General features: G+C 38.3%; 1 protein-coding gene across 4 annotated transcripts in view; it reads left to right on the top strand.

The window, feature by feature from the left end:
* Positions 1-12,746, top strand: part of kat7b (K(lysine) acetyltransferase 7b) — an 83,433-nt gene extending 70,687 nt beyond the window's left edge. For all 4 annotated transcript variants that reach the window (XM_043675148.2, XM_043675147.2, XM_043675149.2 and 1 more), the window contains 4 exons: positions 2,123-2,216; positions 7,232-7,378; positions 9,761-9,867; positions 10,974-12,746. In XM_043675148.2, coding sequence (XP_043531083.2) covers positions 2,123-2,216; positions 7,232-7,378; positions 9,761-9,867; positions 10,974-11,075 — 450 coding nt within the window. In that variant the 3' untranslated portion in view covers positions 11,076-12,746. The remainder of the gene's footprint in view (positions 1-2,122; positions 2,217-7,231; positions 7,379-9,760; positions 9,868-10,973) is intronic.
* Positions 12,747-18,032: the final 5,286 nt, after the last annotated feature.

The raw sequence follows: 18,032 nt of genomic DNA, 5'->3' as shown, positions 1-18,032 counted from the left end.
ACATTCTTCTAAAGAGCGTGTACATTCCTAATTACTTTAGTATCTGCTGTCTAATTAGGTTTTGAACAAGGTGTAATGTAATAAGTTGACTCCACTCTCTTTTAATCTTTGATTATATGAGTCTATTTTTGTATTGTTATAGGTTAGTTTGCAAGTGCCATATCTGCATCACCCTTCAGTTCCTAAGGCTTACCGTTAAGTTCCATGCTCAATAAAATTTTATGAGCACTATAAGCCATCCTCCCGTGCTTTGCCACTTTTGCTTCTTTTGTCTAAAAGCTTCAAATAATTTCAGATAAATAATTCATAGATATTGGTATTTTCATCTGACTGTAAGATCTCTTATTCAGCCATTTAGTTTAAATCCAAAGAAATTGCTTAGCAGACCATTTAGTTTGGCAAAGCAGTTGGGTAAAATGACAATCTGTCAGTCTTTACTGGTTATTCTGACCAAAGGATTTAATGTGGATATGCCTCAACTATCCTCTGTTAAAGCCATGCTAAACAGACCTGTACAATCTTTGATACTCCCACAATCCTGCCAGACATTTACACTGGTTGCCAATTTAGAAGCCTTTCTCTAGTTACTGATGGGTGTGGTGAGACATCTGTTTCAGAGGCTCTCTTTTCCACATTAACCATGATTCTGAACGTTTGGCTGCACCATGTATGATGGCCATGGTATAGTATGTCATGCAGTGGAGAATTGAATCAGAAGTACCTTGATGTCTTGACCTATCTTAAAAACTGGCTGACAACCCAAGTAATGACCAACTCCTACAAGGTGAAAGCAAAATCTCTTATCCCAACCTTGAATGGAATCAAGATATTTGTATATGAGAAAGTGAGGACTGCAGATGCTGGAGATCAGAGTCGAGAGTGGGGTGCTGGAAAAGCACAGCAGATCAGGCAGCATCCGAGGAGCAGGAAAATCGACGTTTCGTGCATAAGGGCTCATGCCTGAAACATTAGTTCTCCTGCTTCTCACGTGCTGCTTGACCCCCCAAGATATTTTAATCCCTCATTTTGGGCATTAACGTCCTCTCCGAAAAGCATAACAGAAGTTGAGCACCTAGTGTTGACTGGCCCACTTCAGCTCATCTTCACCTACAGGGCTGATATCAAGATTGTGACAGATGCATATCATGCACCACGATGTCAGCCACTGTCACAATGCTCAGGTTCTTAGACGATGGAGCAGTCCGCTTGCTTGATGCTTATCATTGGAGTCAATATCATCTTCGACCACTGGGGTGCACTGTGGTTGCATTATGTACAATCTAGCAACCAGCCTCAATAACTCAATCCATACCATTGAGAGCAAGATTGGTCAGTTCACGGGAATATGATTAGCTTCCAAGTTCCTCTTCCCAAATAAAACACATTATCCTAACTTGAGCAAATATTGCTGTTCCTTCAAAATGGTCAGAATCATATACTGCATAGGTTTGAAAGGAAATGCACCATCATCTCAGGGCAATGAGGGATGGTCAACACAGAACCTTACCGGTATTGCCAACACCTGATACAAGAGAGAGAAAAAAAACAAAATGTATGCATCCTGCTCAGCTCATTGTACTCACGAGGTTTTCCTGCCAACAGATATTGCTAACTCCTGGAATATTCTAGAATTTAGAGCTAAACCCCAGAGACCTTGTATGTATTTACACCTCCCAGATCAAGGCACATCTTTTCCACAAGTCCATTTTAAAACTCTGGATAAGGTTTCCACCTAAACCACAGCACTAATCAAATTTGTCAATGACATCTTTTGTGACAGTGGTACAGTACTGCTCCTCATCCATATCAGCCTTTCTGCAACTCTTAACACTGAATAACATCATCCTCCTCCACAGTTTCTCCTCTGTTACTCAGCTATGTAGGAATGCCATTATCTGGTTCACTGTTCATAATCATTGTGCTAGGCTGTCAAAAGGAAGGCTTGCAATAACAACATAGTCGAATGAGATTGATACAACCTAAAAATGTCAATATGAAGAGTCATCATTGAATCTGACGAGGCTTTCATAATGGTAGTTTATTAGAGGGTTAAAAATGTTGAAATACTGTTTTGAACATAAGTCAACGGTCCTGAATATAACCAAATGATTTTTTATTTCAGGAGAAGAATTCATTCCTCAACTATAACGTGTCATGCATTTTAACAATGCCACAGTATATGAGGCAAGGCTTTGGGAAAATGCTAATTGACTTTAGTAAGTATCGAAAGGTAATGATAGTGACTGTTTGGCGCTTTACTGCTAGACATTGACCTGACTAAATGTAGTTTTGCTGCATGATTCCTCCTTTACATATCCTTATCCCAGTATATCAAACTGTTAATTGATTTCTGAATATGTTTAGGGTGTTTGCAATTCCGAAGAACTTATTCATCACTCCATAATTATTACTGTTGGATCATTGTGCCTCTTTATAGAATGGAGTACATGTTAATTTTCAGATTTAGCACAATACTTATCTTTTAATGTTTGAATAACAATTTAGATTTAAAAATGTATTTGAAGTCAGTCATGTGTCTCGGTGCTATGAAATGAAGAAGAAATTTAATTCAAGGAAGTGGGCAAAGAATAAGAGGAGGACATATGCAGAATTTACAAGTAGCAGTGTCATGGCAGTTGTGTGCAAAGCTTTAAGCTTTGTGATTAAAATAATGAGCAACCTCATGAACAGTATGAAACTGGAAGAGGATGAAAGAAATCTTTGATAGGACTCAATTCTTCTGTCCAGTGACTGCATGTCAGGAGGTCATAGGATCACAGAATCCCTACGGTGCAGATAGTAGCCATTCAGTCCATCGAGTCTGCACCAACCCTCTGAAGAGCATACCAAACCCTAATCCCATAATCCTAATCCAATGAATTGACTTAGAAATGTGTCTTCTTTCCTTTTGAATATGCATTTGATAGGTTGTGCCGACTGTCATATTGTAACTTCAAATTTATTGTATAATTTTTTTTCAGTTTCCCACAATTGTCTAAAGAATCTGTTTTAGCTCATAATTGAAATGTTTGGATAGTAATCAAAAATTACCTACTAAATTGATGTTTTTTCCCCCCCAAGTCTGTTTCTTGCATCCTTGTCCTGATGGGTACAGGACTTAAAGCTTCCTATACACGCAGACAAATTAGGAGTAAAAGTAGGCCATTTGGCCTCTTGAGCCTGTTCTGGCATTCAACAAGACCGTGGCTGATCTATTTGTGGTTTGTATTCCACATTCTAATCTACACTTGATGACCATTGATTACATTACTGAATAAAAATCTATTCACTTCTGCCTTAAATATTTTCAATGACCCGTCTTCCACTCCCTTAAAAGACGGAGTTCCAAAATTGTAAAATCCTCTGGAATAAACTCCCATTCCCTGTTACAAACACCTAATTTTAAATTAGTTCGTTCTAATTCCCCTTAGCACGGTTCAACTTTGATATAACCAAACAATTAATTAATTAAGAATTCTTAATGATTGTTAATTGAAGTAATTTACAATTGTTAATTGTAAATTGAAGTAATAATAATGCCTTCCAGGATGAGCTCCTAAATGCTAATTTAAATTTCATTTAGCATAAGAGAAGTATAGACATGCTTATTGATTATGAAGTTAGTTTGCATTGGTCGAATGTGAAACTTCATACATTTCTATTTATAAAAGCATTTGGCAGCTGGTTAGATGGTCAATGCTTTATAATTGATGGACAAATATATTGCAGAGGATTGTTATTCGCACCTTTGGAAAGAGGAAATTGGAGGAGTTTTGAACTTGATTACTCTTCCCCACAAGGATTATAAGATATTTAGTTTTATTTGGTTTTCTGGCTAATCTGCCTGGCCCTATTTATTTTTGTGACTTCGAGGATTTTTGCAGTGATGAGGTCAGTTAGATTTCTCAAAAACAGAAATTGCCGTCTGTCTTTTTTTCTGTCTGGCAGTGGTCAGAAAATCATCAATATTTTGGATTGGCAGAATTCCTACATGTGGCTTCATCCACATTTTTTTGTAGACATGTTGCCTGTAATAAGGATACACTTTTGCTGCCCTTGTGGGCTATTTAAAATATGTTGGTCATAATTATTAGAACGAAAGGCTGATAAGTCCACAGGTCTTGATAATTTAAAGATCCTAGAATGAAAACTAAAAAAAAACTGTCTGCTGCAATAGGTGCATTGGTTTTAATTTTCCAAAATTATGTAGATCCTGAAATGGAGCCTTTGATTGGAATTTAGTAAAAGTAACTCATCCATTCAAATAAGGAGGGAGCCAGACAGCAGGAAACTCCACCTCACATCTGACATAGAAAATTGCTGGAATCTGTTATTAGATAGGTTATAGCTGGGCACTTGGAAAATCTTAATGTGTTTGGGAAGAAAAAACCTGGGTTTGCAAAGGGGAAATAGTGCATGATGAATTTATTAAAGTAGAAAACAACATAATAAAGGATAATATGTAGATGTGGTGTACTGGGATTTCTCGAAGTAATTCATCAAAAGTGCCAAATCTCAAAACAAAATGCAGTGGGGATAACCATAAGTTGAAGGAGCAAAATTAGGCCATTCAGCCTATTGAGTCTGCTCTGACATTTGATCATGGCTGACAAGTTTCTTAACCCCATTCTCTTGCCTTCTCCCCGCTAACTCTTGAACCCTTTATTAATCAAGAACCTATCTATCTTCAATAGCCTTCTGCACTTTCACAGATTAACCACCCACTAGTTGAAGAAATCCCTCCTTGTCTCCATTAAAAAGGGGCATCCTTTACTCTGAGGCTCCTCGTCTCTCCTATTAGCAGAAACATCTTCTCCACATCCACTCTATCTAGGTCTCTCAGTCTGCTGTAAGTTTCAGTCAGATCTCCCCCCCCCCCCCCCCCCCCCCCCCAATCCTTTTGAATACAGACCCAGAGTCCTTCACTCCTCATTTAACAAGCTCTTCATCCCTGGGATCTTTCTTGTACCTTCTTCTAAACCCCCTCCAATGCCAGCACATCCAAAACTGCTCTCAATATTTTTTATGCGGTCAAAATGGAGTTTTATACAACCTCAACAGTGCATTTTTGCTCTTGTGTTCTAGCCCTTTTGAAATGAATGTTAACATTGTATTTGCCTTCCCAACTGCCAACTGAACCTGTATGCTAACCTTAAGAGAATCCTGATCCTGAACTCCCAAGTCCCTTTACGCTTTAAATTTCAAAAGCCTTTCCTCATTTAGAAAATAGCCTAATCTCTATTCTTCCCACCAAAGTGCATAACCTCACACACTTTTCCACATTGTGTTCCATCTGCCACTTTTTTATTCACTCTCCTAGTCTGTCCATGTCCTTTTGCAGCTTCCTCACTGCCCCAACACAGTGCCCCACTCTCCCTCTTTTGTGTCATCTGCTAATGTAGCGGCCATGCCCTCGGTTCCTTCATCCAGATCGTTAATGTATAACGTGTGGTCTGAACCCACACAGAATTCCACTAGTCACTGGCTGCCATCTTGAAAAAGACCTCTTTATCTCTACTCTCTGACTGCTGCCAGCTATTGACATGGATTAATAATTGGTCAGCCAGCAGTAAACAGCAAATAGGTGTGAAAGGGTAATTTTCAGGTTTGCAAGATATAACAACTGGAGTTCTACAGGGATCAGTGCTAAGGCCTCAATTATTAATAATCTATGAGAGTTACTTGGACAAAGGGAGTGAATGTATTGTTGCCATTGTTGTTGATGTGACTGAGATAGGTAGGAAAATAAGTTGTGAAGTGGTCATAAGGGAGTTTGCAAAGGGATATACGTAGGTTAAGTGCACAAACTTTTGGCAGATGGAGTATTATAGAATCTCTACACTGTGGAAGCAGGCCACTTGGCCCATGGAGTCCACACCAACTCTCCGAAGAGCATCCCACCCAAACTCATCCCCTCCCTTTCTTCCCTATAGTCTTCCATTTCCCATGTCTAATCCACCTAGTCTACACATCCCTGGAAACTGTGGGCAATTTAGCATAACCAGTCCACCTAATGTGCACATCTTTGGACTGTGAGAGGAAACCAAAGCACGCAGAGGAAAGTCACAAGACACAGGAGAGCATGCAAAGAATGGAATTGCACCTGGGTCTGTGGCACTGCGACACAGCAGTGCTAACCACTGAGCCACATGCTGCCCTGAATGATGTTATGATGCTGAGAATGTGAGCTTGTCTACTTTGGCAGGAAGGATATAATCTGAATGGAGGTTGCAGAATTCTGTAGCTACAGGTATGCAGTTAAGATGCAGGTACAGTAAGTGACTAGGAAAACATATAGAATATTTTGATTGCAAAGGAAATGTAATCGAAAGGTAGGAACATTTTTCCACAGGTGTAAAAAGGATTGGTGAGACTACATATGGAGTACTGTATACTGTCTTGGTCTTGTTCCTTAAGAAAGGATGCAATTGCATTAAATATTTCATCAAAAGTGTACTCAATTGATTGCTGAGATGAAGACATTGTGGAGAACACCATTGGGACCTCTGTCTGTTGAAGTTTAGGAGACTGAGAGAAGAATTTATTGAAACGCTTAAAAGATTGAGGAGACTTAACAGGGGAGATAGTGAGAGGATGTTGCTCTTATGGGAGAGATGAGAATCAGGGATACTGTTTTTAAAAATTAGGAATCCTTCATTTTAAGAAAGAAGTAAGAATGGTTTTCTGAGGATCGTGAATTCTGTGCACCAGAGAACAATTGACTCAGGGTTGAACATTTTTAAGGCAGCTAGATTCTTGACTAACAATGGAGTCAAAGGGTTTAGCGAGTAGGGAGGAAAATGGAATTCGGTCACAATCACCTCATCAGCTGTGATCATTCCAAATGGCAGAGCAGTCTCAAGAATCTGAATGGCCTGGTTTGAGTAATTTGTATGTTTGCAAATTCAGGTTGGCAACTAATTACTGTTATCATTTACATATCGCTAATGTCATAGCTCATATGTTTTAGAAATATACTGATTTTACTAGCATAAAGATTTTTGAGCTGAGTTAAGATAATAGCACTTATTTTGATTAATTATTTTTGACATGCAATAACATTTTGTAAAAGACATAAGATGTGCCATCCGTTAATTGCTGGGTGGTCAGATTCTTCCTTTGAGCGATAACAGTACCCAAAAAGCTTGTAACAATCATGCTAAGAATTTAAAGCATACTGCATATTTCCCTAAATGAATTCATTTTTACAACAATTTATTTCCTGTAAAAGGCTATTTGCTGTCCAAAGTAGAAGAAAAAGTTGGTTCCCCAGAACGTCCCCTGTCCGACCTGGGGCTTATCAGCTACCGCAGCTATTGGAAGGAAGTTCTTCTACGGTATTTGCACAACTTTCAGGGCAAGGAAATCTCTATCAAAGGTGAAAATAGATCAAAACTTAGATTTCAGTAACTAATATAATGTCTTCTGTCTGGATCCTATGCGTTTGGTTTGAAATATTTTGCAGGCATTTACATTTTCCTTTTGTTGTATATCGCTACCAAAAATAGACCAATTACATTCACAACACTTAAAAGCAAGTGTAATAAAATAAAAGGGTTTACTCACTATTTGATGTCTTAGCTGCACCACCGCACCACCCATCCCTCCTCTACTACACACCCCATCTCCCTATCTCAGACTAGATCAACTCAATAGCAATGCAACTACAGTTACAAGTAGCCTATTCAATACTACCCCACATTCCCCTATGAATTAAGTGTGGTGCACTGTCTGATGTCTTTAATCAACAAGGCAATCAATGACTCTTATGATCTATGTGCAGACAGCACCACAAAATGCTATTGCTACAATGTACAGTACCAGAAAGTGAGGGCTTCGTTTTTTTTGTTTTCCCACCAATTTCTTCATTGTTTTGTTATTATTTGGATATGTGGTATGAGGTAAGAACAAGGTGAAGATGAACAGAAGAAAGGTATTCATTTGTAGTGTTGTGCACTTCCTTGCCAGCAGCTGAAGAGTGGTATTGACAGGCCTACGGAACAGATTGGTTACTTTGCCTCTTGGCCAGGGATTGAAAGGTGGAACAGAGAGACTTATTGGAGGCATTTTTTTAAAGAAGGAAACTGAAATTGAGGTCATGGAGGTAGAATCTAGTCAGGTGTAGAAGTGCATGAAATTATGGATGCAATAAACCATCTTCAGAAAACAGCATCATTAATGGTTATCATTTTTTATGATATACAAAATGGGTAATATTTTGACTTCCAACAAGAATTCAAAATTGATTTGGGGAATTTAATTAATTGCACAGAATCAGCAATAGAACCTGCATAAACGTACATTTACCTTGAATGCAGTGTTTTATTTTTCTTGGCATGGTTAAGATTATTCTTCGAAAGTAAGAGCTGGAAAATCAATTACATCACAGTGTCATCAATAGTAGTTCAAGTGGAGGTGCCAGTTATCCATACAAAGCCATTGAAAGTTCAACTACTTAATTTTCAAACACACAATTCGCTTGATTGGATGTAAACTTTCACAAAAGCAGTGAACTGCAATTCTTTTTAAAAATGCACGTATATTTTCAATGAGACTTATCAGTGAAGTAAAACAGCACAGATTAACCCTTTTGAATATTGAGTGTCTTTTGGAACATGTGTATTTGGTCATGACCAAATCTTACAGGGCAGAAGTTATGTATTTTGTTAGAAGGAGAAAATGTTTCCATGAATACTTGGCGGGGATTTTGTCAAGCCTTCATTGCTAGAAAGTCACTCGATCGCAAACATTGCAAGTGCTTTGGCCTTGTTATCATTTAAACAAAATTCTGGCTATGTGCACTATATTATACAACAAATGTTAGGACAAAATAAATATTGTGTGTATATGATAAAACATGCCTTGTAGTTGTGCCATTTACCTTGGAAACTAAGCATCTTTCAGTTTGCCTGTAATAGATAATAGTTTGCAATTTTAATACATTCAAATAGAAGGTCACCTTTATTTATCGCTTGCATGGTGCTACTTTAGCAGCCGTTTCACAGGCAGATTTTGATTAGAAAGTCAAGATCTAAATTTTTAGAATCATTTATTGAATTCCACTTTCACTATTAGAATTTATCTTTGATTCCTGAAAAACAGTGTGTTCAGATCCAGAGATTTGTCAAGGTTTGAGTGGCTAGAATTTTTTTTAATTTTACAGATGTTAAAATTATTTACATTTGTATGTTTTTTTTGTATTTGTCCAGCTTTATTATACGATCAACTGAACCTCCTGTATACTGGATGCAATTTATATTGTGTTATTCTGGTTCAAATGCAAATTCTAAGTTATGAATTTAATATTCTTCATACATTTTGTGGAATATTGTAAGATCAGATATTTCACTGTCAGTTGTTCAAAAAAAAATCAATGACTAGACCTTGTATAAAATAATACATTTTCTGCAACAAAAGTTGAAGTTTGAGAAAGCAGGTACTGTGCTGTTTTTCCTTTTGTAGATTTAATCTACTCTTACTTTATTTTCAGTGTAGATTTGCCTCGCAAATACTGCTAAAATAGCATCACAAGTACTCAGCTGGGGTACAGTCTGATTTTGATGCAAAGCAGAGTGCAGTTTTCTAAAAAGGATTGTGCCATATACCATGAGAGGAGCATTCCCTTTTGGGAGGCAGCATTGAAGTTGTTCTCAGTCCATGCTACTTTATTATTCTGAAGTTATATAGATGGACATTTGTTAATCGGAGCAGCCATTTTTATATTGTATAACACATTACCCAAAACATCTTATTTTTGTAGAAATCAGTCAAGAAACTGCAGTGAATCCTGTGGACATTGTCAGCACTCTTCAGGCATTACAGATGCTGAAATACTGGAAGGGAAAACATTTGGTTTTAAAACGACAGGTAATAAAGTTTGATGGCAATGATTATGTTTATTATCAACCTTTGCATACCTGGATTCAAGTCCCACCTGCTCAAGGCGTGTGTGATAACATCATTGAACTGGTTAATCAGCAAATTTCCAACTCTTTTCAATAGGAAGTAGTGCTGAAATAAGTCACCCTTTGCAGAGGGCGGCATTTTTTACTGCTCTGCATAACAAAACTGTTCCCTGTTAGCAAGTTTACGATTTAGTGTAGCACCTCTTTTCCCCAGGCCCCAAACCCCTGTAGGAAAACTTATGATTAACTTGTTGGAACTGCTAAAATAGTTCTGAAAAGAAAAACTTGTGCTTAAATACTGCCTTTGACATATGTAAGTATCAAAGTGCTTCACAACTAACAAATGTGAATTGCCAATATTGTTTTGTAGGCAAACTGAGTAGTCAATTTGCACGCAAGGGCCAAAAATCTTGCACAGTTTTTCTTGAATGATACATGTTGGCCACAAAGTCAAGATATTGCCCCTACTCTTCTGCAGTAGCACCATAAGATCTTTTACAACCATTTGATTTGACAGATGGCGCGTACCATGCAAGAAATGGCAATTCTGACATTGCACCACAAATTGAGATTCTGGAAATGTTTTTTAACTCAGTCTTCTGACTCAGCCTGTCCTAAATTTAACAATATATAAGTAAATATTATTGACAAAGACTTTATTCATGCAATGACTTATTATTAAACACAGTCTTTTTACTGGTTTGCCTCTCAGGCAACTTTATGATCCCTAAGATGAATTTTGGTTCAGTTAACAACTTTATTACAAAAAAATGGACTGTGACAAATTTTAAATGATTAACACGTACTCTTCAATTGCAGTGATATTTTTGATAAATTGTCAGCTAAAACTTAATGTTGATAAAATGTACAGTAAACTAATGTCATGATTTTTTTTCAGTGAAACCTGTGTATTATATATAATCCCCTCCACAATTCCTTGATTCAGGGTGAATATTCTGCGCAAATCTAAACTGACCTAAATCAAGTAAACTGTCTGAATTAAACTATTGATTGTATACATCTACTGTCAGCTGTTACATTACTGTTTTTTGACAAATTTCACTTCAGGATCTAATAGATGAGTGGCTGGCCAAAGAAGCAAAGCGAACGAACGGAAACAAAACCATCGACTCAAGCTGTTTGAAATGGACACCACCGAAAGGAACTTAGCTCTTTAATATTTCTGTCTCGTCAAAGGCACCACTTTGTAACGGCTTGTGTACACAAAAGAGAAGATCGCATAGTGAATTTTTAGCCTTACATCATATTCCTTACCACTGTTTGTCCTGCAGAGGGCATAGTAAAGCATACTACCCCCAGCAAGTATAGAATAGAGCTTTTATTCCATTTGTTATTTGTGGTAGAATTTCCAACAAAACAGCTTTATACATGCTCTTAGGAGAGACAATTGGGCTTGAAATTTATAGTTGTACGATCTGGAATATAATCTTTCACATCTTAACAATTATGTTGCCAGGTTTTTGTTACTTAATGGTTGGTAGACTTTTATTTTCCTTAATATTCTTAGAAAATGCTGAAAAGTAAAAGGTTTTACTACATCAAAGATGAACGAGTATGGAGGCAGAAACCCATTTTGGATTTTTGAGAGAATTTCCTTGTTCAGTAGTTTTTAAAAGACTATTTAGATAGGAATGTCCCTAACTCACTTTGTTCCCCTAATGTTGTATGCTTTTTAACTGTTGCAGTCCCTAAGCAGTTTTCAAACATTATGGCTTTTAAGAATGCGTACTCTTGATAAATGGTTGCAAAACAGCAGAGGATGTTGAAGCTGCAACTCTTTCAACTCTTCACCCTTTCAGTATTCAACTCTTTTGTCAGCCTGATAAGCTACTAGTTACATCAGTATGACAGAGACCTTGAACTTGCATATTGTAAATTCCATTTAAATTTATATAGAGGCTACCTGAAGAAGAATTGTTAAATACCGTTTATTTTTCATGAGATGGATGGTACAATGTAAGGTTTTATTCATTATGATAAATATGAGAAGTATTTCCTGACTTCCCCTGAAAGTTGTCCTGCTGTGTCACAATAGTAAACAGCTTACAAAGGCTTAATGCTGTGTTTGAAGCTCTAAGGGTTATTCAACTGTTTTGTGAAGTCATGCTGAAAAAGATATGATGTCAGAGTAGTTATACCATAAGAGATATTTAATGGGAGGTAATGAAATATAAATATTTGAGCATTGTAAATAAAACAAACTGAGATTAATACAGTATACTATCGTCATGATTTATTCGATGAAACCTTCTGTGTATAATATACAAACCCCTTCACAATTCTTTGATTCAGGATGAATATTATACACAATACTAAACTGACCTAAAGCAAATAAAATGTCTGAAGTAAAAATGAAAGCCTGGTGAGTGTCTGGGAGGTTGGGAGGAATGAAGCATGTAATATAGAGGGATGCTTAACAATGCAAATCTTATGATACAGACAAAACAGGTTTTTGCAGGTGAAGGTGCTGAGTTCTGAAATTTCTATAAAACTGGCCCATTTTGCTCTTCTAAAGTCATAAACTTGAGGATTGAGCTGTTTCGTATTGTAGTACGCACAGTTGTCATGTGGTGTCTTAACACACTTTATGTCACTGGCAGCTAAACTTAGCACTAAACAAAAGTTGTAAATGGAGTCTTGTTTGGTCTAAGTAAAGGGGTACCTGTTTTACCCTTCACAATTAAACCGGGGTACACACTTTGTCAGGCTGACATTGCTGTGCCAAAGTTAGAATTGATGAACATTGCTTAATTGCTTGTTGTACCAAATGTGATGTAATGCCTTCTGTACCTGCTTATGAATAAAGCATGTTGTACAGTGTGTTTTTAATAGTTGTCATTAATGATTTTTAATTTCTGGATAATGTCCTCTGAAAAGAAACTCTAAAGCATTTAATATTTTTAATTTGTCCAATTTTTGTCAGTTACATTCAAATTGAGTTACATGTATAATGCATGACTGAGTGCCCTATTTATCCTTTAGGTTATTCTTTATAAATTTTTGCAGTTTATATTCCTATACTATTTCTCACAGAAGAAATGTTACCCTTCTGGCATAGAGGTTCAGCAAATGAATACCAAAAGATAGCTACCTCAAGAAACACCTTCAAAATAAGAAAAAGTTTTCATGCTAAGAAAATTGCGTTGCTTCTGCTTACTATGTATATTGTATCGAATCATAGAATCTCCATAGTGTGGAAACAGGCCATTCGGCCCAACAAGTTCACACCAACCCTCTGAAGAGCATCCCACCCAGAACTATCCCCTTCTCTCTAACTCTGCAATTCCTGTGGCTAATGCAATTAACCTACACATCCCTGAACACTGTGGGCAATTTAGCATGGTCTGAGGTTGGAATCGAACCCGGGTCCCTGGCACTGAGAGGCAGCAGTGTTGAGCCATGGTATGAAATAAATCAAATACTCATTTGCTGTTTAATAACTTTATGTAGGATTAGTAGAATTGTTGCTGGGTACATGTTTTAGATAAAATCCCATTTATTAAGCTATCAGTATGATGATTTGAGAGTAAATTAATTTTTACCTGATTAAGTAGTGTGCTTGCCTGTTCTTACAACATGGTTTATTTCTAGTAGTCCAAGAGATGATTGTGACATCTGCCATGATAATAAGTCCACATAGCTATACATAAAAATATTGAAGTTTCAAAGAAAGACCTTAATTCTTAAAATTTTGGTGAATATTTATCTATCATCAGACTGTGATCTTTAATTTCATCAATGGTAGTGGAAGCTTGCTACATGCAAATTGTCTGCTCCAATTCCTTATAAAGAGCAAGGAAGCTCCATCGATTATTGGAGGTTGTAAAATATCATATAAATCTAACTACCTTCTTTCTTTCTTTACTGCTGCACATTTGTAAGTGTTCTAATGAATGAAATATACACTTTCAGATTGTTACCTAAATGTAACAGTCATTTCAAGTTTGGTTCAGTACAGCCTATTTAAACATGGACCGACAATGGTTTTAAATGAGGAATGAAATTCTCTTCTCTAAACCTAAGATAATTTTGAGTTTGCCTGTGCATTTACTGCTGTTATGGTTGGGAGACAAGCAACTGCTTATGTGGACGCTGATGTATTTTGTTTCTTTCCTTGCCAATTTTACCATTCTAGATATTCCAAGAAATCCCTCTGCTTTAAACAAACGATAATGTGGAAAGAATTATTTAAGGATTGTGATACAGCAAAGAATCAAGCTGAATATAGATCGTAAGAGAACTATATGAGAAATAAAAGGGGCACAGTGAGTAGCAGAACAGAATAATGTTAATAATTAAAAGGGACTACAAAAGTATTTTATAAGCTAATAAATAGTCAATATGTGGTCAAAAGAAGCTTGGAATCAATAAGGGTATGCACTTGAGATGGCGGTGGTGCAAAATGAATACTATCATTGAAATCCTTGAGGGCCTTGAATGATGTGGGCTACAGTGAGATTTGTGGCATTATCGTGTGATAAATGTGACCTGTCTGCCAGACAGAGAGGCAAGATTGTGTTGTAAATTGAGGGAAATTATATGTTGTTAAATGCATTACAAATGGTACAACCCACCTCCAATATTCAGCTTACTATCTCACTGAACGAGCTATACCTCAAATTCTCGACGTGGATGTCAGCGTGTACCTGGTGCCTTCAGCTCACCACAGGCTGTGAATGGTCTCCATGTTGCTCAGACCCTGATCCATGGCCATCAGCCACACACATACCCCATCCACAGACATTGGCATTGACACTTGTCAACATCTCACAATCCTCTTGCCATCTCTTGATCCACTTGCAGGACACTTAACATGGACCTGTATTGCAGAGCACACCAGCAACTAGCACTGAAAAGGTGTAGCAAGGGCACTGTGCAGAGGATAGGCACCCTGGTCACAGATTGGACCAGGCTGCATATCAGGGGAGTATGATCTTTTACTGTTTGCTCATTTAGAACCTACCTGTATGCTCACTGCATGCCTGCTGTGTTGTGCATGCCTGTAAACATGCTTTGACCAGAACCTAAAGGATATCAATGCTGCCAAATTGATGTGCTGTTTTATTCAGATATACAGGCTGCTTGGTCATGAGGGATGTCAGGTGGTTGAGGATTTCATCTTGAGTTTGTGTCAGTTTAGCATCTGCAACATGTGCCAGCAGCCTGTGTAGTAAATATGCTGAATGACCATGTCAGAAAGTGGATAGGAACTGGCCCTCTGTCCTGTCAAAGGTCAGTCAGGGGTTCTGGTACCATCAGTCACAGGCACAGTAAAGGGACTTGGCCATAGTCAGTCATCCACTTAGGCTAGACACAGTCAGAAGGTGTGGCCAAGTTCAGTCTGGCGAGTGGGTGATGATCAGTCCTTTTGAATCATTCCAGGCAGTCTGGGAAACTAGTCATCAGTCGCTGAGCTGCAAAACACATGGCCTGGTCAGTCATATCTGAGGGCTATTTGTCAAAGTTGGTCAGATGTCTAGGGCAAATGCAATCCTGGTTATCTGGTTATGTTGATTGCTGAGGAGGATGCAAAGGGGTTCTTTCATGTTTGGAGGGAAGCTGGTTGGAAATGGACTTTCATTATAGTGTAAAGTGAAAGCATATGTGGAAGCTCTGGGGAGATTACCTGGCTACCAGGCAGAGCTTGGTGCTTATGGTGCCCACCGCAAGATGTATTCCCAGCCGTTATTTGCCACTCTCTAGTAGCATTTCACATCTAGAAAATGGCTGGTACAGCATCCAAGGTGGGTGGAGTCAATATTAGTTTGGGTGAAAGCATGGAATCATGTTTGTTGGACTTAGGTCGCTGAAAGGGAAATATGAAGCATATCATTTGTAAACTGCAGCTTCACTTAGCAATCATTTCATCGTATGTTTTCAATGAATGCAGAGTAAACATATTTAAGCTTCAAATGCCAGTCAAAGGTGAATTGCACCATGCCATTGGTGCTCCCAAATCTAACATTGGCATCTCAATAATGCAGAAGTTAGCAGCAATGACTTGAAAGGAGGTGAATACTGACCAAATAGTCCCACTACTTCTGAAATTCCAAGTGTCTTGTAGGAGGATGGATACATTGTTTCATTATATATTATGGAAGTATAATGATGGGCTCCATTGAATAGAATAGAAAGTTGCATGATTGATGTAGATCTTTCATGGGAAGGTGAAGCAAGCACTCCCTTTTTGATGAAATGTGTGGCACCTTCATCTAATTGGTGCATGTACACGGTGAAGCAGATGATTGGGCTCCTAAAAATATGATTGCACGATGTGCAGTGGTTAGGAGGTCGACTGGGCTGAAGGAATGTGGTGAAGAGTTGAGAGGCTGGGGTCACTCCAGTTAGTGCGCTGCTTCATCCTAATGTGCTCTGTACAATTGCAGAAGGCACAGGCAATGTGATAATTGCTGAGGAACTGGGAGAACAGGAGCGGTCTACTGAGGAAGAGGATGAGGACACTGGGGAGGAGGTCACTCTCCTTTGTGTGAGGTGCTACAAACCAGACAGTCTGATTGACATCCAGTTACAGTAAATGAAAGCTGGGAGCAATAGATAATCAAGGACTGGACTAATCATAGGTCATGATCTAGCATTGGGTTGCATTGTGGTGGAGGAGTGGAAACTGCAGCCTCTGTTTATTCTTTGGAGTGTTGGACTGTCATGTCCAAAGTTTAAAAATTACACAACACCAGGTTATAGTCCAAAGGAGCAGCGCTGTGAAAGCTAGTGCTTCCAAATAAACTTGTTGGACTATAACCTGGTGTTGTGTGATTTTTAACTGTTTATTCTGGTTGTGTTTGCTTTTAATTGCTATAAATAAAAGTTTGTTTAGTATTGTCCTATTATTTATTTATATATGATGTTCCTCTAATGCACAGTGATAGGCTACAGGTCCCCAACAAACACTGGGGACAGAGTAGCAGGTACTTAGAGGGTAACAGTATGGTCTGATAATTAAACAACAATGAGTGTGAGAGAATGGAGTTGCATGTGTTTGGGGCATGTCAGCCAGTATGCCATTAGCAGTGTTACTTTGCTGCTGCTGTGCAGGATGTTGCTGGTGAGAGGCAAAGCTGATTGCCAGTGTTTAGCTGCGCAATGATGTTTTGATGTTTTAAAGATCGTGTGGACACAAGGGATGCCAGATCTTCAGCAGATAACTGTGATACCATGAATTGTTTTGGGAACAGCATGTGAAAAGATAGGGCTGGAATCACCATAAGGGCAGGGTCGGTAATAATGAGAAAGTTTGATGAAATATGGTAAGAAATCTCACCAGATCACCTGATGAAAATCCCACCAGTGGTATGATGCAACTGGCACTTAGTCATAAAAGGTACAAGATTCAGCCTTCTGTTTTTTTGTCTTTGCTACAAAAGAACTTGCTGCCAATGGAGCAGTACAGAAGAGGGTTTTAGAGACTGGGTAGTTTTAGAATAGGCAAGAAGGAGGAAGTTATAAGTTTTGGCACACCTCAGTGGAATTCTTTCAGTCTAGATAGGATTCATTTGAAGTTACTGAAGGAATTACGGATAGAAATTGCAGCAGCCTTGACTACAATCTTCCAGTCATCTTCAGATCTGAAAATTGTACCAAAGAATTAGGATTGCAAACATTAATACCCCTGTTAAAAATCAGGGAAAGGTGAACACATGTTAGGTTACATGCCGGTATTCATAACATTGTTAGTTGCAAAATGGTTAGCACAATAATCTTGTGTGGGATCTAGGCATCACAGGCAAAGCCAACATTTGTACACCATCCCTAAATGACCTTGAACTTAGTGACTTGCTGAGCCATTGGGTTACACCCAAAACATCGACTTCTTCACCTCTTGATGCTGCCTAGCTTGCTGTAATCTTCCAGCCTCCTGTCTGGGCCATTGTCGAGGGCAGGAGAAAGTGAGGACTGCAGATGCTGGAGATCAGAGTCGAGAATGTGGTGCTGGAAAAGCACAGCAGGTCAGGCAGCATCCGAGGAGCAGGAGAATTGACATTTCAGGCATAAGCCCTGCATTCCTGATGAAGGGCTTATACCCGAAACATTGATTCTCCTGCTCTTTGGATGTTGCCTGACCTGCAATGTGTTTTTCTAGCACCACAC

This window comes from Chiloscyllium plagiosum, unplaced genomic scaffold, assembly GCF_037043375.1.
Source record: "Chiloscyllium plagiosum isolate Xiang-an unplaced genomic scaffold, Cpla_swu_hap1 HiC_scaffold_32, whole genome shotgun sequence".
Taxonomy (NCBI): domain Eukaryota; kingdom Metazoa; phylum Chordata; class Chondrichthyes; order Orectolobiformes; family Hemiscylliidae; genus Chiloscyllium; species Chiloscyllium plagiosum.
The sequence above is the reverse complement of the archived record's forward strand: the minus strand, read 5'-3'. Positions and strand labels throughout refer to the sequence as shown.